Here is a 21,969-nt window from a genome sequence, read left to right as displayed (position 1 = left end):
TAGAAGCTAAGCCTGACAACAGAAGTTAAACGAGATGATCTTAACTAAATTAAAGTATGATGAGATCTAATATGACCACTTTTAATTACACTTTTACCTGCAATATTTCTGCTGAAAGATAGTCCTCCTCCAGTGTGTGCCAGTGGCTTAGAGAACAACTGGTTGTTCCAGTTTCCATGTGATCCTTCTTTATTGACTGCTACTAAAGAGCCATTCTTAGAGTTTACACCTGAGAAAATAAATTATGGAAAATATTATAAATACAGATTTGTCAAACATAATTCAAACAATGAAAAATGGGTGTTTCTGGAGCAGTAAAACAACACTGATTTATTTGGGGTATAATGTAAACCCCACTGATGTAAGGGAGCACTGTCCATTGGTCAGGTTAGATTTTTCAGCCAGTCCATGAAAACTAGATAGACTGATTTAAGAACTGTTCTCATCATGCTTTCAAGAGAACTTTTAAAAGCCTTTTTAGAACTTTTAAGAGCCTTTAGGTCTCTATAAAACCATAGTCTCATTCTTGATATTTTTGACTGTCCAACAATTAATACAAAATAAATATGCCTATCAAAACCTAGGGGTCTTAATGTTAAAAATAAACTATTTCTTAAAGGGTTAAGTTAAAAAGTAGGACAAAAATGTTCTGTTATTTCAGTATGTTACAAGCATTACAAGAGTTAATGGGATTACAGAGCATGAAAGCAGCTCCCAGATCTGGTTGTAGCAAAACTGAAGTACAATGGATAAATAATAAATATGTTCTTTGAAGCTCTTATTCTTTTAAGTGCTGAAATGAATTATTTTCTATATCTATGCAGATGAACTTTCCACTTGTGTTATCTTTAGATAAGGAAGTTCCCCCAGTCCCCCCCCTTTTTTTTTCATTTTTTGTTTTTTTGTTTTTGTTTTTTTTTTTTTTGTTTTTTGTTTTTTTGTTTTGTTTTTTGTTGGGTTTTTTGTTGTTGTTTTTTTGTTTGTTTTTTTGTTTTTTTTTTTTTTTTTTGTTTTGGACTCGAATGTTAAATAGAATGCACAAAGACTCAATAGTTTAGGAAGTGATTTCATTTCAGAAGTCATCACTGGCCTAATGAATTCCTGATAAATTAGTGATACACTGTAACAAAGAAACTTGCCTGACAAACTGGAGGGCCTCTCTGAGCCACCTAAATTCTCACATGTGGATTACAGTAGAAGTCATAACACACTTACTGTAATTGTGTAAAACATCATGGTAATAAAGGAAAGATACCAAGGAGACATCAAAGAAATAATTTGATAACAGAATATACTCAGAATACCAACTGAAGGAAATACTGCCTTTTCTTTCTCCTCCTGCCTATTCTTATTCCAAGCATTTACATAATTTCATGTTATTTTTCTGATAAAATCACCCAAATTCAGACTAAGCTATTTATTTATAAAGAGGACGACTGCATTGGAAAGGGAAGTGTGTGAATTCCTACCAGTGTGAACAACTGAACACTTCTAAACAAAACCAAGAAAGGTAACTGTGCTTATCAGAACTTTAAATTAAAAATACCCACCAACATTTAACCTCCTGACACTGCAAAACTGAGAACTGTGCTCTCTCAAGTGAGAGGAATCTCAGATTCCTAGGAATATATCCTGAATGACCCATAACTAAGTGTGTTCTAGGACTTCCCCCCTCTCTCATTAGTCCTCAGATATTACTGTGGACTCAGCCATATTAGTGAGGATTTTACATGTTACTAATCAGAAGCAGGTCTTCCACACTGACATAGCCAGGAACTTTGCATCTATTGTGATGAGAAATGTTAGAGAAAGACATTTAGTCCAAAACTTGAAAATTTAACCTGGTTATGAAAAGTGAGATTATCAAGTGTGAGATATAAAGTTTCAGTGTACTGTACATAGAGCATTCACAGTTTGTATTTTCCTTTTTATTCACTTTTACCCTTACCAGGTAGATATCTCGATTGTCTTAGGTAGTACTGTTTTGCTGATGCTGAATCATTTCTCATCAGAACTTTATTTTCTCCTCCTGGCTGGATACAGCATGAAGCTTTTGGTTCTGGCACACTGAAAAATAAAAATGTTCAAACACTATGACCAACAAATTCAGATCAGAATGTTACAAGCAGACTCTAGCTTGAAGAGTACAGTGTTTATCTCTTACTCTTCTTTCATCAATAGCATTTATTCTCACAAAGTAGCAGCCAAACCTCATGAGAGTCTGACCAGAAATTTGGAAGAAAAAGTGTATCCAATATAACAGAATAAAAGTAAATATGGAAAACTGGCAGAACTTAGTACCAAACTTAACTGCCAAAAGAAATGAAGTTAGAGTATCTGATTTTAGTAAAATGCACAGTTTCTTAATGACATGACAAATACCTAAACCACACTGTGCCTTAAAACAAATTTGACTCAGTTTAGATATTACTGGTGCTATATCAAAACTAGACCCAAAGTTGGTCTGCACATACAGCTCTTTGCATTATTGCAGAATTTTAGTGACTTAAATTTTAGCACAATTGCCTTAATCTATCTATGAATCTATAAATCTACTGGACATTGTTTTCTAAAAAGAAACCCAACAAAACCACAAACAAACAGACAAACAAAAAACCCCAAACATAAAAGTGATAATATAGGACTTGCCTAAAAAGACATTCCTTGGTTTTCTTTTCTTTTAACAGTGCAATACTAGGCTTCTTTGAACATGACATTCCAAATTCATTGTCATCCAAATCGTCCCAGCTATCCACAGCCTTTATCAAAGTCTGTCCCCATCTTCTTCTGTAGCTTTTAGGACCCACTGCACCATTCTGATGGCCACTGGCTGCTGGATTCTATTTCAAATTTAAAAATAAGCTTCAATGAGATTCTAAAATTCTGTAATTTATATCTAGTTCCCTTCCTGATTATCACATAGAGAACTCTGAGAGAATTTTTGCCCACTGCTGTTCCTGTTTAGGTCATAGCCTCAGAATGACTTGAAGCCCAAAAAATAACACCAGGAGATATTTTGAATCTTGAATTTTGAAGCTCTTTTGGACTGTCATCCTTAAATTGCTCAAATCTACCTGAAGTAATGAAGTTAACATTCTATTTGCAGAGGCAGTTCAGTGCTTAGCCTCTGCTACTGGTATATTGCTGAACTCATGCTAGTAACAGTCTCAGATGGACCATCAAGAAGTAAGGCACAGCCATGCAGAACAGTCACAGCAACCATGCTCAGGGTTTAGGAATGCCAGTTGCTATGGGCCTGACGTATATGTAGCAAATAAGTTACTCAGGCCTTTCCTTAACATTATCCAGAGAGGCAAATAGATGCAAAAACTGTTCTTTCATTTTTCTGTAGTTTCCTTTCCAGTATTTTCTGATTACCTGTTACTTGTAACATAATTTATGTACTCATTCACTTATACAGTTCAGTGAATAGAAATGGAAAGCAAAATGAAGACTGCGAATCAAAGTTTAATATTAAACTTGCTGAAAACTTTGTTAAATTCTTCCAAGCTTAGGAATTAATTTTCTCAGGTATTTTCCTGCTTGAGGCAAGCAATGTTCTCCCTTTCCACTCTTCTACTGCATACTAACAATATTTTTTTGAATTGTTTCTCAAAGGTCAGTAAACATTAGTGCATAAGCAGGCCAGTAAAAGTCCCTAATTATCTTTATCTCCTCTATTAAAAAGTACTATTATTTTCAAGGGATTGATTGATTCACTATAGTAAGAACTTTTAATGAAACCACCTAACTATTTATTGAAGACAACTTACTGGCACTGAGTTTTTATTGATCGTTGGAAAAAATGCCTGTGGTTGCTGCTGTTTTGGTACTTGCTGGTTAGTTGTATTCTGTGGCAACTGAATTTGCTGGAGAGGCTGCTGGTTAACCTTTGACAGTGGCTGTGGCTCTGTTTTGTCAGGTCCATCAGGTGAAGACTGAGGTTCAGGCTGAGATATAACTTCCAGTTTAGGTAAAGCTGGCTTTGGCTCTGTTGGCTGAAGTGGTTTCACAGGACTCTGCTTCTCCAGATACTGTGGAGGAGGTCCTAAAATTTGGCCAACTTGAAAGTAAGGGTGTTTCAAAGCCTGGAGAAGAAAATACAACAAACCAACCTTACTTCAAAAAGTTGACTTTGGTAACCTCATCAAGGATCTAACGAGGTTTCTCAAGCATTTGAGCAAGCTCTACAGCACAGATGCAGGATGGATGCAGGAGGCAGTATGTAAACAGTGCCTATTGATAACTGTCAGTTCTGTATTTTAAACTCTTCCCACTGTATAATTTAGTAAGATGGATATACTTGTACATGTTACAGCAGCAATGTCCTTTCTTTCCCTCCTTTACTTCTAGGTTTTGTCAAGTCTGTGTTCTGGGGTGTAATTTTACATTCAACACCATTCTGTATTCATGCAGTAACAAATTTCAACCTTAAAACAAGTAGTCTCCACTACCTTTACCACATGCTTTATTACATGTTTTTGCTGCTATGTTTTGGGAACTTGGTTTTTTATTGTTGTTGTTGTTGTTGTTTTTAATTTGTTTAAAAAACCCCAAAGTATGACGATTGCCATTTAATAATTGTAACCCCCATACGTTAGTGGAAGATGATCAGCAAAGTTTCTCCTTCATTTTCTTATCACCAGCTTTCTCTGGTTTTGTTTTGCTTTGAAGTACAGGCTTGTTGTGCCTTGATGTTGTTTATTAGGAAGGTAGTGTCTGTCTTCAGGTAGATATGTATGTCTTTCTTTTTCCCTGACCTTCTCATGCCCACTGCTAGATGCTCAACATGGAAATACCTTAAAGCTCCTCCTATGTCAAAAACAACACACTCTGCTATTCCTTCTGGGTAGGATCCTACTCTTTGTTAGTCCTCAAAGAGATGTTTTGAATCATCTGCACTTGAAAATTGCTGCTGTTGTACACATTTCCCTGTAGGTGCATTAAAATCCCTTTTGGCTGTGAATTGCACAGCTGCTGCAGCTGCTTCCTTGACAACTCACTTAGTGCTTTATGGAACCAAAAAAACAGCTTTTGCCCACGCCATATTCTGTGTAGAGATATACAGACCCAGACTACAGATAGATTTCAGTGAATGTAACAATAGATATGCTTTCTGAAGTGGAGAGAAATGGTTGCTCTACTTAGTACCATCTGCTTAACCACTTCTGAATCACTTACATTACATCCACCTCGAATTACTTGCAATACATCCTTTTTCTTTCCCAATTGTATTCCCCTTTTATGCCTTCTAAATAGGATTACATTAGGTAGGAATACTAAAAAAAGAAAAATTAGTGGAATGTAACCATCTTGAAACTTGAAATACGTTTTTTTTAATTAACTTGGAGAAAAACTGATTTTTTTGACCCACTGGTATGTTCTTCACAAAGTTCTTTCCTTATCATTTAGTACATTTTGTGTCCCATCTCTGAGTAAAAATAATCCTTAGCTCTTCCATACTGCCTTCTATCTGCAGCTTTACAAAAAGCAAAGCTTAATTTTCAACATCCCCCTTTGTACAAACAGGGGAGGAAAAAGAAGGCAGCAGAAGTGACTTATAGGTACAGTTCAGGAATCTTGCAGCCCAGATATTTCTCTGTCCAGTGCAGAGAAAGTTTCAGAATATGCCAATACAGAAAACAGAACTGCAGAAATAATTAAAGAGCTAACAATGTCTGCTAAACCACTCAGTCTCATTCCCACCTAAGTGTTAAAAATGAGGAAACTTTTCTCAGGCCATCAATATTATGATAATCTATTTTTGTATCTACATTTTTTTAGCAACATAAGAAAACTAATTCTAATTCATTCAGGTGCTCAGACCTGACTTGCTGTAGGTCTCTTCTTTGGATTCCAGTTCAGCATATCACTCATAAGCTGTATTGCTTCGTTGCTTGCATTTGGGATGAGAGTTTTTAGGCTTATAGGGACACATTGTGGGAAACGGAAATTCATGGCAGAAGCAAGGTGGTATCCTTCTGGCCAGTCACTCTGTTTCAAAGGAAAGAAAAATGAGCAACAAAAAAGAGCAGAGACTATACATCTTTGAACATCAGAATAAATTTAATTTTAGGCAGCTTCAAGTCATGCTTGGTTTGAGTAGCTCAATCCTACACAGTGGAAAGCAAGCTTTCTTATTTTCCATTACAATTATTACACCACCAGTGAACATCAGACTCTGATGACACTCCTCAAGCTCTCCTGTAGGTAAAGGTGTGTGCCTTCTACCTGAAGAACAGCATGCAGCAGTACCAGAAACAGCAAAAACAGTATTAAACATTCCATCTATCACAGAAATTAGCTCAAACAGCTGACTTCAACATAGCTTCTTTTTGAGAATTGAGGTGTGGCCCTTCCACCCAGCACACCATGGTGCAGCCTATACAATATAAAACTGATTCTACCATTAAAATAGTCAGTGATAAGATTACACAAGCCACAGCTGCAACAGAAAAAAACTAAGACCACCAGATGAGCGTTGGGTTGGTTTTGGTTTTGTTTTGTTTAGTTTTTTTGAGAGTTTATCTTTCCAAAAGTAAACTCTAAATCCTTTGTTGCTTGATATTGTTTGAATACAGACCAAAAGAATGAAGACCTAGAGATCTTCTAGTCCATGTCTTGTCCCTTTCTGGAAGGTATTAGTCTCAAAAAGCTTCCAGTTTCTGGCACTCCACAACAGCTCTAAACAGTCTATTCTACTTAATAGTAGAAAAATATAGGTTTGCTACAATAGAAGACCATTGCTGAGTGTGCTATCATCCATGGATACCAAGAAGGACTATTTCCTTCTTCCTTCTAGAACCGATATTAGAAGGTCTATTTCTTTTCCTTTCTTCCAGCCTTCCTTTGTATAGGCTAAAGAAACACCAACAACTGAATTTCTGGGTCTAGGCTTTTAAAATTTTCATTCTTTTCTGGACTCTGATTTTTCTTTGCTGAAAGGCCAATTTTAAAACTGGATATAATATAGCAAGTGGACCAGATAGATTAACTGACACATCAGTAGACAATATTCCTTTCTTTACACACTAGTATGGTATTTGACTTTGTTGAAACAAAATGTTGTTGAAATACAATGCACTATATAGCTCCTACATCCTCTTCTATAGATGCATTGGTTGGATAGTTACACACAGAAATTTGTGACTGATTATTCCTGCCTAAGTACAGCACTCTACACACTATTTAAGAAATTTTTAAAGCTATAATTTATAAGAAACTCCGAATTCTGATCTTGTCTTGTAAGATACTCAATCTTCCCCAGCCTGCTATCTACCAAATTAAGAAGTAAAAGTTATTCCATCAGAAGGCCCTCACTATAATTTTAAAATTTCATCAGATACAGAATCTCTCAAAAGCCCTATTCAGTCTATCTTTTGTTTTGAACGCAAACCAATAAAGCTTACTCTCTGAATAAGGCTTTCAAAATAGGTATGCACTTAGGCAGTTTGTTTATACATATACACTGATGAGAATGTTATGAAGGACAGCATCAGAAACCTTACTGAAGGCAACATATGATATTAGTGCTTCTCTTCTATCCACAAAGCTTTTACACTGCTACAGGAGTAAACTGGATTGATTTGATAGAATTTGATCTTAAATTACCATGTTAGGAATGACTTATCTTTTTAGGTACAACAGTTTTAGCTCTGTTAACACAGTCTATGATAGCAGGGACTGCATGTTGAACTGGAGAAACACAGGGACACAGTGAAAAGAGTACAAGTGTAAAAATGAAAAATGTACTAAAATAATTAATTTGGAATTATTTAACGTCTCATTGGCACCCTTCAGCTAATGAAAATGTATTTCATTAATCTCTGCTCTTCAGATTGTCATCAGCTTTTTCACTACATTGGCATACAAGTGCACTATCACTGACAGTACTTGAATAGTACAATTTTATATTTATTATCTGTTATATTTATAGAATAAATAAGGCATGCTTTTATAAATAAAGCAACTCCATTTATAAAATAAAGCAATGTAGTTGCCTGTCACTATGTAAAAACTCCAAACTCTCAGAAGTTATTAATATGGTGTTATGGAATTAAACGAAGGAAAAAAATAGGAATGAAGATAACTTCTAGGCAAGGCTCCTGTAATTCCTTGTTGCAGGATAATAGAATACATGAAAATGCAGGCCTGAAAAAAACACTATTTGTGAAACTATCTGCAAAACTAGACTATTAAAATAACTGCTTATGTTTTTTTCAGAATACAGAATGGTACTTCATGAGCAGCAAATGCATAATTTGCTTTGCTAATTCCTATCATAATATTTAAGTACTCTTCCCACACAGTGATCTCCCTGAAGAATGCCTTAGCATTGTTGCAAAGAGATAAAAACTCCCACTTCTGCCCAACAGATGACAAGGGCACAAAGGAACTAATTACAGCTTGCTGATCCTAGAGGGCTGACTTACAGTGCCTTTAACCCTTAGGGTCTTTAGAAGGGGCTACAGTTTTCTCTGAAATACTCAGCTGGTGATGCTCCCTGCTTTTCCAAGCTATCAGCTTGCTCCTCTGGGAAGGACAGAGTGCAAAATCATGATTTGCTTCTCTTCAGTTGTAAGGTTTGAGAAAAAACACAGCAGTTAGCTCAGAGCTGCTCTGTTACAACACACAGGTAAAATCTCTCTGATCTCCCTGCATTTCCAGACCTTGTTTATGCTATACATTGAATATGTTCAAGAAGTTATATATGCTGTTCTCTCTCACAGACATTCTGAATATATATCAAAATGTTCTTATTAGGCATGTGGGCTGTTTAAGAAACTTTCACATCTGTGTTTGAAAACTTGAGGCTTAAATATACTGCTTATATTTCACATAAATTCTAACACACAATTGTCATAGTAAGTACTGTTTTACACATCACAGCAATTTTCACTTAGTCCTCTAGATACAGTTTTCACTGCCACAACACACCATCCATAAGTCTCCACTTCTGACCTTTTATTTGGCTCTGTCATGAGATTGCACCTGTTTCTCAGTATGTTCTCTTGGATGTTTTCCCACCACTCTGAGCTTTGCATGTTTCCAGATATACTTAACCTATTTCTGGTTTGTTTTCTGCTTCTTACTTCTCTATTGCTAACTGCTCCTTTACTGGACAATAATTATGGTTCATTTAATATTAGTAGAACACCAATGGAATGGATATTTTCCTCGCCTACCCTGAGGCTTTCCAGATCTAGAGACTCTATTCAGTCAGATATTTCACAAAGTTCTCTTTGCAACCATAAAGTATTGATATATATATCTGCCAACTCTTATCCACCCCAAAATATTTATATTCTATGTTTTTTCCAGTTTATTCAAAATTTTAAAGGTAAACTTACTATTTTCTTGCCTGTTGATGTATCCATTTGCTAAAACAACTTTTTAACTGAAAGGTAATTGCATACATTTTTATATGCACTACCTGAACCTTCCTTGTAATTCTAAATAGCATTTAGCTCTTCCAGAAAATAACTGAAAATTGTTTCCACCCTAAAATGCTGCACATTTTTCCTACTACTTTTTATTGCTAATAAAATTTCAAGAGATCTGTGTTTAAAATGTTTCCTTTAAGCTTAAAAATAAGAAAAGCATAATTTGCCTTATTTATGGTGTCTTCTATAGGTTCCGAATTCTGGGTGCTAGAATAATATAATACAATATAATACACTTGCAGGAAAAAGAAGTAAATTGGCTGGGGCAAAATAAAATCCTAGGAGACTTCTGATTTTCTTTTCAATATGCATAGCTTTAAACAGCTAAATCAAACAGCTTTATCTGGCCTTCATCATAGGAAAGCAAGGCTACTCGTAACAGTATGATATACAGTAGATGCCAAAATACAACTAAAGACCAGCATTACATGCCTTAATGGAAGTTTAAAAGAAATACAGCTAAGAAAACCTTAAGTATGTAGTACACTTACTAAAACAGTAATTTAAATGTATGTTCTGAGAGATAACATTTAATGTTTTGAAATTATTTAACTTTTTATTTTCAAATATCATTGTTTGAATTTTTCTGAAAATCTTACCTTCTTTGGAGTCCCCAATACTTGGCAAATTTTGAAGATTTCATCTACTTCACCTGTGCCTGGGAAAAGAGGTCTTAGTGTATATAGCTCAGCCATTATGCTGCCAACTGCCCATATATCAATAGGTGAGCTATAAACAGATGATCTTAGCAAAACCTCAGGAGCACGGTACCTATGAGGATGGATAGAAATAAAATATATATTAAAATGGGAAGCAGAGAAAGGTAATTATTTAAGACCATGTATTAAATTCTTAACATACTTACCATCTGGTAGAAACATAATCTGTATATGGTGGCTGAGATCTTAGTTCTCTAGCCAAACCAAAATCTGCTATTTTCACAAGTTCTGGCCCAATACAGAGAAGATTTTCAGGCTTCATATCTCTATGAAAAAATCCTATGTAAGACCAGACAGAAAAGAATAGCAAATAATTATGTCATCACTTCTTAAATAGCAATCTCTAATTCAATCAGCCAAAATTTACTTTGGGATATTTTAGAAGAATGTGGCTTTCTGCTTGGTTGTTTCTTTTAAAATTCAAAATAAATTAATGATAACCCTCCCCCACAATAAACACAGACATCTCCCCTCCTGTGATTATTACAGGAAGTGTTCCTAAACTGGCAAATGTGAACTGCCATTAACAAACCAAGAAAAATTAATTGGCTAATGCACCAATAGCAAATAACCAATTTCACAATTAAACCTTTCACAAAAATTACAGCTGTGTTGTCATCTTCATGTAATGCAAAACTGAGCACCTGACACTCTTACTCGATTTATAAAATTTCTTGAACAATTTTTAAGTAGTTTGTTTATTGTAGTGATAATAATTTGCAGACAGACATTTAAAAGATCTCAGTATTGTACTCAGGAATGACAATATTGGTAATGAAGTCACAAAGTTTCTTGAATGCTTAGTGTTGGCTCTCTGTCGAAAACAGTTAAGTTGCCAAGAAAATAAAATCTGCTGTTTAGTTATTATACACGATTTGTTATAAATCAATTTGAAATTCATTCACTACAATATATTGATCTCTCCATGCAGAAACTGACAATCACTGTAAGAAAGTGGATAAAATTACTACATGATTTGTAACTGTAAATCTTCGATGTTATAACACCTGGATTCCTCAAATGCTTATGATCAAATCAAAATATCAATACTTTAACTTAGAAATGGCAGTTTTTAATGAAATCTCATTTTCTCATTTCTTCCATTTAGAAATGAGAAAGGAACAGAGGATGCTAATAATGAGAGAGCAGTATATGACCTTGATCAGAAGGACATGAAACAATGGCATCTGGGTATTTGTTAGCACTGAACAGAGCTGATTGTTTATTTGAACATATTTGTATTGAGGGTATATAAAAGCCAATCAGAGATCATTAGGGAACACTTTCTTATTTAATTTTCAGCTTGGGAAAGTTTTAAGAATACTGACTTGCAGGACAAGTACAAGAGCAAGAGAGTACATTACTAGCTGAAATGCAAAGGAGCTTATATTAAACATAAGAGCTAAAAGTTTTGTAAATGCTGTGAAATTTCCTTCTTGTAAGCACACTGCATCTCCTTAGACTGTTCTTACAATTGCTAAAAAAGTCACACCTCTTAAAATATTTAAATCCAGATTGTATTTGATAAAAAGAACTTTAATTTCCTAGTAAAAAAAATATTTTTATGGACAAAACACTAGTTATAGTATTTCAAGACAGGAGAAAATGCCATTTGTAATGTATCCCTACTCCTTAAATAGATCTTTCTGAGGAAACAAAGTTGTACAGTATATAACAGCATATGGGTTTGTTTAGTTTGTTTATTCACCTGCCATCTAAGTTAAAAAAAATGTACTGAGCAATACTGTACAAAAAGAATAAGATCTGATTATAGAAAAACAAGGTTTAGAAATGTCCCGTACTTGAAGCAGACAGAAATATTTTTTATTAGAGACAATTAAGAACCTTTGCTAGATCTTTTTATTTGAATTATTATTGTGCATTATCTTATTTTCTAAAAAAGTGTGACACTTTTAAACTCTACTTGTGAAACCTACCGTGCTTATGGATAAAAGCTAGCCCTTGTAATATCTGATACATCATGTTTCTGATGACTGACTCAGGGAACAACTTGTTTCTGTGAAGAAACAGATTAACAACTTCACATAATTAAAAAAATTAACATTTTCACAACACACATATTTCTTCATTTTGCATAACACGTCATGAACAGATGAAAACAGACCTGGAAAGTGTTGAGTACAAAGTAAGACAGAAGCAACTAGTTCACTTGCTATCAGTCTTTAATTTCACTCACTTAAGTGCTGCAAAGGCACTTCCCTGCAGAGATGTTAATGCTCCTATCTCTCTGTAGAAGCTGGCTGGCAAACAGTGTGCTTGACCATCTGGTCATGGAATGAATGCACAGTAAGGTAGCAAGGCAGAGACTGCACAGCTTCCTGCTATGGTAGGTGTGTCAGCAAGTGGTGCCCTTAAAGGGACCCTGACTGACAGCAGTGCTACTCAGCTACCGGGTTTTACTAATTAGGATGCTAACACCATCAGCAGCAATCTGAGGATACAAACCTAAGAGCTTCCCATGTAAGGCGATAAGAGTGCACGACAATGTCTGAAGGGAACACACATTAAAGGCAAAAGAATTCAGCAGGGGAAAATGTTATTGAAAAGGCAGGTCCTGTTCCAAAGTCCACCTTGCAAGCTTTGCTACGTTTTGTTTGTCCAAGATTGCAACATCACACAGCTGGTCCACATTAAGGTCTTTCTTATGAGTATTCATGCCTATACAACATGCAGATGGCCATCCCACCTTAAGCCAATCCGTGAGCAAAAAGTGGAATAAAGTGTTTGTTGTAGTGAAATGAGGCAACCAGGTGCCACTAATTGCCAGGTAGTGGGCGTGAGCTTGTGTTAAGCCCACCTGTGCCGAATTAGGCTGGGCCCCTCACTGCTCATGTGGCACAGGTGGGCTTGACAAGCTCATGCCCACTACCTGGCAATTAGTGGCACCTGGTTGCCTCATTTCACTACAGTTTGTCCAATCTTTCATACATTAAAGGCAAGGCTACTAAAGAAAAGTATTTGGAGTTTCTCTCATGGCTCTACACACCAACGACATGCATGCCATTGTGTACAGTTGGACAAACTGTTATTTCCAAAAACATATCTAATATTGTAATGTAAAGCAATGCAGAGTTCTACCCTCAGAGAAGCAGGTTCAGCACCTCCTGTTCACATCAATGGGGCTGCAAGAAGAGTCTAAAATAGAAATTCCAATGTTTTCCTCAGGACAGCATAAGAATCATTAAGTAAAGCATGATAGCACACTATTTGTTCTGTAAAAAAGACATACCTGTCCTTCATTAATTGATAGAGATTTTCCTTCATGTATTCAAATACAAAATAAAGGTGGTCATTTTCTCGTATGACTTCTTTCAATTTTATAACATTGGCATGATTTAGCTTCTTCAGAGACTATAACAAAGCAAAATATCATTTCAGATAACAACTTTGATTCCTTACCAGTGGTAAATTTTTAATAAGCAAAAGTTTCTAGCATGGAGTTTACAAAACATGACCATATGATAGTCTGCATTTATCTGGTAATCTCTGTTTCAAAGAACAACAAAATAGCATTTTAAAAACATTTCAAAACAAAAGCAGCAGAGATATTAATAGCAGTTTAAAACTTCTATTTCTAGGGATTACATCACAGCTGAGATGAAGATTAACACAAAAACCTAATTCCCTACACTGAAAGCCAGTTCTGAAGCTGTAACAGCTCTTGCTCACAGAACTGAATAAGAAAACCCAGCAATTTTTTTGTTACAAAATATTCATTAACAAGGGCTCTCTTAAAGGTTTTCTTTTTGGAGATACCAATTACATGCAACTTCCAATAAGTTAAATCTAAATTATGGATACCCAGCTCCTTTGTCAGAGAGTTTTGTACATCCAGAAAATCAGATGCCCAAAACATGGGATGACTTGGAATTTAAGCATATGTTTTTCAACTGTTATTCTATCCTTTGGCTTGCTCCCAATCCTTTCTACCAATGCCTCAAATGCAAATTATGAGGACTGTATATCCACCTAAAAAATCTCCCAGTAAAATGAAAGAGCATGATCTTAAAGAAACACATTCAGACACAAAATCAGTTTCTTTATCTTCTCTCAAAGACTGGAGGCTTGGCTATAAAACTCAACCATTGCCAGAGAATAGTGGGATATTCCACAAAGCAGCAGGAGCTCTGGGGAGTACCAGCAGCCCATGGTTTTGTGCAATCTGGCAGTTCCATTTAAAGAGTTTAGAATTTGGCTTCATATTTTGACATTGTAAATGCCCTTTTTCTTCATGAAAACCTGCATAATATTTATTTTTAAAGGTGGTATGTCCGTCACTTTACCTTGACTTCTCTCAAATTCATACATTCATCCCATGAATAGAACTTTCTTTTCATTCTGAAATACAAGTGCAAGATAAAGTGTTTTCAGTGAGCAATGCAGAATGCTTTTAGAACACAAAAAACCTAAAGATGTTCTTTTCCAAGTGTAGCATTAGCTGTATTTTGTAGTCAATTTAAAACATTCTAGAATACTTATCTGCAATATAGTTATAACCAAACTCAACTCTTGGAATTGCTAGAAATTTACATGCTTGGTGACTAATCACTGCAAACATAATTTTAGAGGACTAGTTAGCCAGAGAGACTATGTTACTCCAAGGTATTTATAAAAACATCTTAGACAAAAAAAAAAAAAAAAAAAAAAAAAAATCCATTCATTTCATTTGAATTGTGCTCTCAATAACAAGAAAAACACAGAAATCATGGATATTTCAAACCAGAAAAATCAGTTCTTTGTGCCAAGCTTTTGCACACTGTAGGAAACAAGAAAATTATACTGCAAATTTTGAAATTTGCAAATTACATAGATTGTCTGACACTATAATCAACTATCTGACTTGATCAGTAATTTTTTTCAAACCTCTTCCAAGATATTAAATATCAAATAAAAATGGTTTCACATTTTCAAGGAGTACTCATACATATATACAATAGTATCTAAAAAAGGTGTTATATATAACAGTTCAATGCATTTATCTGTAAGTCTTTACAGATACATAGATACAAACATGGATATTTGGTGTTGCCTAGATCTTTGGAAGGGGTTATGAATGTCATATTATTTGCTGTGTTTCTATAAAGGTCTAGGACCTAGAAAGAAGTGATTTAAATCCAATATTTTAAATTAAAATAAACACATCTTCAACCAAAGCACCCCCCAGTTTTAAATACCAAACTTAAAAATCACACACAAGAATTCCATATTATGAAATAATGGGAATGAGAAACCTTTAGCCTAAAAACAATGAAAATAATAAACTGCTGATTATTTTTTAGTTTAATTAATATTAACTTCAGTGCTGTACTCGCAGTATTATCAGTATTCAAAGAAACCTGAAATTCTCAGAAATTCCTAAAACAAAACCCAGTCAACTATAGTACAATCCTTTTTCTATAAAAGCATAAAAAATAATCTCAGAACATATAGTTTCTGATATTTCCACTCATGCTTTACACGCTGCTTTTGATTCTGTAGGAATATAAGGGGAATTTCACCACTCCTCTACTATAATTTTTGTCATTTTGTAATAATCTTCCTAGGCAAGTATGATAATGCTGATGGTTATGCACGACACAACTTGATAAGATGCAAGGAGACAGCCTTCATTTACACAACCAGATTGTTACCTGGTACTCTTAACACTGTAAAAATATCTGAATCCTAATGCTGATTCAGAGGGTAGGGGGGAGGTATTTCAACTCTATCCATTAAGTTGCATATTCTTAAAATGCATATAAATAAACGCCATAATTATCCAACTGCACCTTCAGTTTTGCTTTTCCTTTGGCATTAGCCTAAAAAACATTTTTAGAAGTATGTTCAAACTGAAAAAATGCAGTATGCAATTTTATAAGCCAACATAAATCAGTAACACATAAACTGATATCTCTCTTGATCTGCTTGCTGAAGTCTGACTCATGATCATGTTAAGCACCTTAATTAAAAAAAAAAAGATAATTTAAAAAGGGACCTTTTTTCCCTATTCTACACACATGGCAGACAAGAATAAAATTAAAAGTCAAAATCTTTAAGCTTTTGCAAATACCTTTACTGAACATAGATATTACATACCTTTTGATAGCCACAAGTTCTCCTGACTCATTGCTCTTCCCCATCAACACACTGCCATAGGTGCCATCACCAAGTTGTTTCATGATTGTGTAACGGTTCATTTTTAAGACCCAGACAGTCAAAACCTTATGAAATTCTAAATCTCCTCTGTTTTATAGAATAGTCTTTGCTTCTCAGTTTTCTTGGATAAATCTTTTTCCAGACTGTTTTGCGCTGGTTTACGTCTTCTCATAATGGAGCAGGATATTCACTAGTTTCCTCCAAATTACAGCTATTTTGGGATCCAGATGTGAAGTTTAAGAGACAGAAGAACATTATCACATAGATCCTTAAAAAAAACCAACCAAACAAAAAAAAGGAAATATGTCATTTCCATAATTTTACAGGATTTAGGAAACAGACACATTACTATTTATAACAATAACCTCCAGATCTGTGTGTATTCTTTAAACAGAACACTACTATGTTATTGCTTCCTTTAAATCCTTCAAGGCACAGAAGGTGCCTAGTCTAGGATTAGGGTTACCCTAAGCAGGAACTGGAGAGTCAAGATTACTGTCAAAATTCCTTAGAACTAGAGAAGTTTAAAGCTGGTGTCCTCTGATTAAACTCTTTACTCTTAATTTGCAGACAGAATCCAGGTTCCTAATCTGTACTGATGGCAGGGCTGAAGTTTGTGGAAACAAACAGAAGAACCCAAATTTTGCACAAGTTGTTATGGTATAGGGAGGGTCTGAATGATGTGGTTTGGGTCAGTAATGGGAGCAGGCTTGCAAAGCTTAAAGTTGTTGAGAAAGGGAGGTGAAGAAGCAAGATAAGCACTGTGTTCTTTACAAAAGTAAACTGAGCTGTTAATAAATATACACGGATAGCCTAGGCTGAAGTTCATAGCGTTCTTACTTTATAGCTACCATTAGGATCAGGCACAGAAATGACTGAAAAGGTAAGTTTATTGTGAAATAAATATTACCTGCAAAGAGAATTATAGAGCTTGCATGCATTGGTATGAGAGACTGGATTGGCAGAGTTATTTGGAAATTACATTAAACAATGTTAATTCTTCATCTTTGAATTCATGTAATAAGCCTTAAATTCAATCCTAATCCAACCTCGAATCTGAACCCTAGTTTTTGTAACACAATACTATCTATCACCAACATTTCAGATGAAGGGTTGTTCCTACAGGTCCTATGCACCCTGATTTTAACCTCAGCAGTGACTGCCTGATAAACACAGTCCTAACCACTGATGTTAAGGCACTTACAGAAGCTCCTAATAGTAATTGACATGTTTATTTATGCCTAGAAAAAACTAACAGCCAATCACTGCAGCACTTATTCACTGTACCCCAAATGCATAAATATAAATAAATCACTGCTAACTGAACTCCAGCATCAACTCTGTATTTTGTCTGTCTAAAAATGCAAAATAAAGTCCAAATAGGAGATGCAGAATTAAGCATGGAACTCCCTAACTCTTTTCCTCATGCCAAAATTAGCTACAGGCTGACCAAACACACTACAGAACTGAAATTCACCTGCTAACAACCCTCAGGCCTGAGATTTACAGGCCTGGCAAAATTCTGCAGTAAAAGTGGCCTCTTGTGAGTCTGAGTGCAGCATGCTTGAGTGGCCCAGCCTCCTGTGTAAAGGCAACATCTGCTCAGACAATGCCCCCACATTTCTAAGCTGTTATTACTTGTAATCTGCGTCCTTAGAGAAGTCATAAGTGCACCTTGTTAGTCACTGTTGCTTCTGTTACTAGGGAGGAATCCTATATCAGCTGTCAAGATGCCAAAAACAAGCGACCTAGTGCACATCTCAGTTTTTTATCTTTGCACCAGACAACCACCAGTTTGGCAGTGAAAAATAAGAAATTTTATCCATCCCTCCAAAAACCACTACATTAAAATAAGATCACTGATTAATAGTGTATTCTGTAACACAGCTAAATACCAGATTTAACAAAAAGTCACAGTCATAGGCAATTCAAATTATGACCCAGTTTTAAATTGAGCTTTCATAAATGTAAGCCTATTGCTTTTCTTGGAATTAAGGTTTGTCTCTTATTCCCCAAAGTGCTTGCATGTCTTTAACACCTTGAGTGATGCTATTTCTACAAGTCTCTGTGTTTACTCCAGTATTAAACAGATAATCAAGTTTATGCCAAATTAAGATACATATTGCATACATATCTTGCAAGTTATCAATTACTAGTCATATATAGACAGATATTAAAAAAAACCACAACAAAAGCTTCCTGAAAATATTCTAATACACATTTCAGAAAAAAGCACCTGTATCTAAAGCATCAGCACTGATAAACTGTGTATGCATTTTGTCTATGCATATACATAAACAAATAATACAAAGCAAAGTTATATATAATAGGATTTTGGTTTCTTTTTTTTCTTTGTTTCAACAAGTATCACTGTACACTGTTTAAGGAGTAGTTTTCAAAGGAGGTTCAGCAATACTTGTCAATCATGGCCCTAGCCTGAACTCCTGGAGTTAAATACATTAGAATTTTGGAGAACTTGAACGCATTACATGCCCAACCTTTTGCTCTCTAACAAAGTGACCCAAAATATGAAGATGAAAACCTCTGTATTTGCAATAAACAAACCCAGATCTAAAGGGTAAACTAAAGTTTTGATCTTTAAAGGCTCTAAAATCCTATCAACTTTCCAAGTAATTTTTTGAGTATAAATTAATCACATACTTTTAAAATTATTTCTTTTTTGTATTCCACATAATTGTGCATTTTGTCTGGTTTTTAATATATTTTATTCTTATTCCTTTTCTGCTGTATACTGCAATTTTTAGGGTGTGAAGACAAGTGAAGGAAAGAAATGTTGGCAGATTCCTTCAGTAGTCAACTGTGTCAAAATTGCTCTATGGAAATGCACATAAACAGGTGTGTAAACTGCACTGCCTGATAATTTTTATGTACCATCACATACTACATACGTTCAGTACCACCCTGAGGCATGCTAGGCTATTCCACCAGTGACTCTCACAAAAGAGCTCTCTTGGTCACTAACACTGACTAAACAAATGCAGTGAAAAAAATGACTGCAGGTGTCACACTTGACGATAAGCTCTTGTCCAAAGTTTTAGAGAAATCATCTTTAATGCAGAAGTATCTAAAAAAACAAACATAGCTCTATGGAAAATTAACTTTATGGCAGTGCTATGGTATGCAGCAATCTGTAAGAAATGCTGGAGGGTGACAGAGGTTTGCTGACCACAAAGTAGAGCACTGGATCCTCCGTGTTTATCAGCCTGGTGTGACATGGGGGTCAGGGTTTTCTTTTGTTCTTATGGGAATTACAGAACACAATGACTTAGGATATAAACACTCTAGAGATTCAAATATCACTACAACAGGCTCCTGCACACTTTCTACTTTGCACCAAACATACCCAGCTCAGGTGTGCAATTCTTTTCTTTGGGGTCTCTATTTTTTTCAAGCTTGCAGCTCAGCTTTCTCTTCAGTACCAACTTGGGAAAAAGCAAGGGCTCAGTCTAGATTTTCTGATTCATGCAAACCTTTCCCTTCACAAAGCTTATATAGTGTAATTTCCTCAGATATATAAAACTCTAAAATATGTAACTGTCATAATAGTTATCTACCAAACCGAAAAGAAAAACTCAACAGTAAACAACAGCTTGTTTTATACTCTTAATGACATACTGCCTATAATCTCTTCACACAAGATTAGGGAAGGATTAAAGTGGGGGACAAGTAGAGGACAAAACACAACAGCTTTAAAGAATCTAGTATTTGTGTAAAGTTAGAGAATCTGGAAAAGTATCAAATAATTTAAGCACGTTTTTCAAATTTACTGTATTACTGGTATTTTATTTTAAGCACGAGCAACAATCTTAAATTACTTCAGATGTATGAAGTGCATTTCAAAGTGTAATGAAGAACAGCAAATAATCTGCATTTCTGCTGTGAAAGTATTCTGCATTACCAGAAGTTTTACACTTGCATGCTAAAGAAAAAAACGACCACTCTCAAAACACAAACTAACATATATGACCTGATAAAGACCTCCCATATAAGCAAAACAAGCAAATTTCACCAACCTGTTCACAGTAACTGCTGAAATCACCAAAACTGTTCAGGTATCATGGTACTACTCTCAATGACCAAGCTGGAAGCATGGCACAGTACAAAATGTATGCTGACAAAAACTTTTAAAGTAAAAAAACCAAACAAAAGCAGCAACCAGAAAAGTTTTAAGAACTTTTGTATACACTGTATATTACTAAAGCTGACAGTAATTAGATACCATGATATGTGGATCTAGTGCTTAAGATTAAATCCATGACTCTGAAGACCAGCAGCTACTTAAAAGTGTGACTATTCAACTGCAAGGAATAAGTTAGTAACACTTATATGTGTTATTATTTGTGTTATTATCAAATACTTGCACTTTTCAAATACACTGCCTTACGTTTTTTTTTTTTTTTGAAAGCCACTGCCAAAGTCTAAGGCGCTTACTTGTATCAGCATTCAGGACAGGGCATATGAAAAAGCAGGAACTCTAGTATGCTGGAAATATTTCCCCTCATTTTCTTCCCAGCCTGGTTTGGTCTCAAACAAAAATGATCGACACCAACTTTTCCAGCATGTTTCAAGTCATCTGTTTGGATGATGCCACCCCGGGCCAGCAAGTTTACTTCTTCTCACCCCCTTGAAAACTCTTCTGCCATGCAGTGAGCTGTATGTACAGCGGGCTTCAGGGCAGTCATGGTTTCAGTGAGACTTGCTGCCAAACCTTCAAGTTTCCTGCCTAGGGCAGGCTCCAGAAGAAAGAGAGACTACTCATCTTTCAACATCCCTGCATCACAGTAACCTCATTTCCATGCCAATTTTAGTTTCAGCTGATGAGACTCGGTTACCTCCCCTCAATACATGCTCCTGGTGGCACGGGGGGTGCAAGTCTCACTTATTCAGGCTGGGAAACTCAAACCCTCCTGGCCTGGAAGTTTCACCCTGGTTCTCATGCATAAAAATTCACCTTTTCTCATCAACTCTGAACACGTCAGTCTGTAAAGGCCTGGCCCTGCCCTGATGAGCCGAAGCAGGCAGGATTCCCACCTCCACATGCTCCGCAGCCAGAAATTTCGCTCCCAAACCCCGCACCGCAGAGCCAGCAGCGCCCCATACACGCGAGGAAACACCCGGCTCACCCCAAACCCGCCCTGGGGGCAGCCCCCCCTGCTCAGGGACGGACGGCGGACCCCGGGCTGTTACCGCTCCTTAGCCGGCAGCTCCTTGTTCCCGGTGGGATCAGGCGGGCCGCCAGCACCCCCCCAAGACTCCCACCCTCCCCACTGCCCACTCACTGCGGCGCTGCGGGTGGTGCCAGCCGAGCGGGCTGCCCCACCACCACCACCACCACCGCCGCCGCCGCCGCCGAACCCCCGGCCCGCCAACCGCCGCCAGCCGCCGCCGGGCCGCTCTGCCTCGTCACCGGGGCAACGGGCGCAGAGCGATCGCGGGGCTGAGGCGGGAGAGTAACGGGAGGGATGTGGAGAGTGGGTGGGGAGAAAGCTGCCGCCGGGTCCGCCCCTCTCGCCTCGGTCAGATGGCGCAGAAGGCGTGCCCAGGGGTGTTGCTGTGGTCGGGGGTGTGCGTGTGTGGACGCCCCGGGACCGCCCGAGCGGGCAGGTGTGGGTTGGAGGCGTTTCCAGAGC

General features: G+C 36.5%; 1 protein-coding gene across 3 annotated transcripts in view; it reads right to left on the bottom strand.

The window, feature by feature from the left end:
- The window catches only part of MAK (male germ cell associated kinase), a 29,405-nt gene extending 7,720 nt beyond the window's left edge, over window positions 1-21,685 (bottom strand). For 2 of the 3 annotated variants that reach the window (XR_003987280.1, XM_030446253.1), the window contains exons 1-12: window positions 21,619-21,685; window positions 16,259-16,586; window positions 14,467-14,521; window positions 13,413-13,534; window positions 12,100-12,179; window positions 10,309-10,441; window positions 10,043-10,214; window positions 5,827-5,994; window positions 3,774-4,088; window positions 2,650-2,840; window positions 1,949-2,067; window positions 98-229 (exon numbers count right to left, since the gene is read on the bottom strand). Coding sequence is in view for 2 of the 3 variants with exons in the window: in XM_030446253.1 (XP_030302113.1) it covers window positions 98-229; window positions 1,949-2,067; window positions 2,650-2,840; window positions 3,774-4,088; window positions 5,827-5,994; window positions 10,043-10,214; window positions 10,309-10,441; window positions 12,100-12,179; window positions 13,413-13,534; window positions 14,467-14,521; window positions 16,259-16,359 (1,588 nt within the window). In the remaining variant the exon portion in view is untranslated. Of the gene's footprint in view, window positions 1-97; window positions 230-1,948; window positions 2,068-2,649; window positions 2,841-3,773; window positions 4,089-5,826; window positions 5,995-10,042; window positions 10,215-10,308; window positions 10,442-12,099; window positions 12,180-13,412; window positions 13,535-14,466; window positions 14,522-16,258; window positions 16,587-21,462; window positions 21,533-21,618 lie in introns of those variants that run through there. The other variant, XM_030446252.1, reaches the window with a different exon arrangement.
- Between the last annotated feature and the right edge of the window lie 284 nt (window positions 21,686-21,969).

The sequence above is a fragment of the Calypte anna genome, chromosome 2, assembly GCF_003957555.1.
Source record: "Calypte anna isolate BGI_N300 chromosome 2, bCalAnn1_v1.p, whole genome shotgun sequence".
NCBI lineage: Eukaryota > Metazoa > Chordata > Aves > Apodiformes > Trochilidae > Calypte > Calypte anna.
This window is presented reverse-complemented; position numbering and strand designations above follow the sequence as displayed.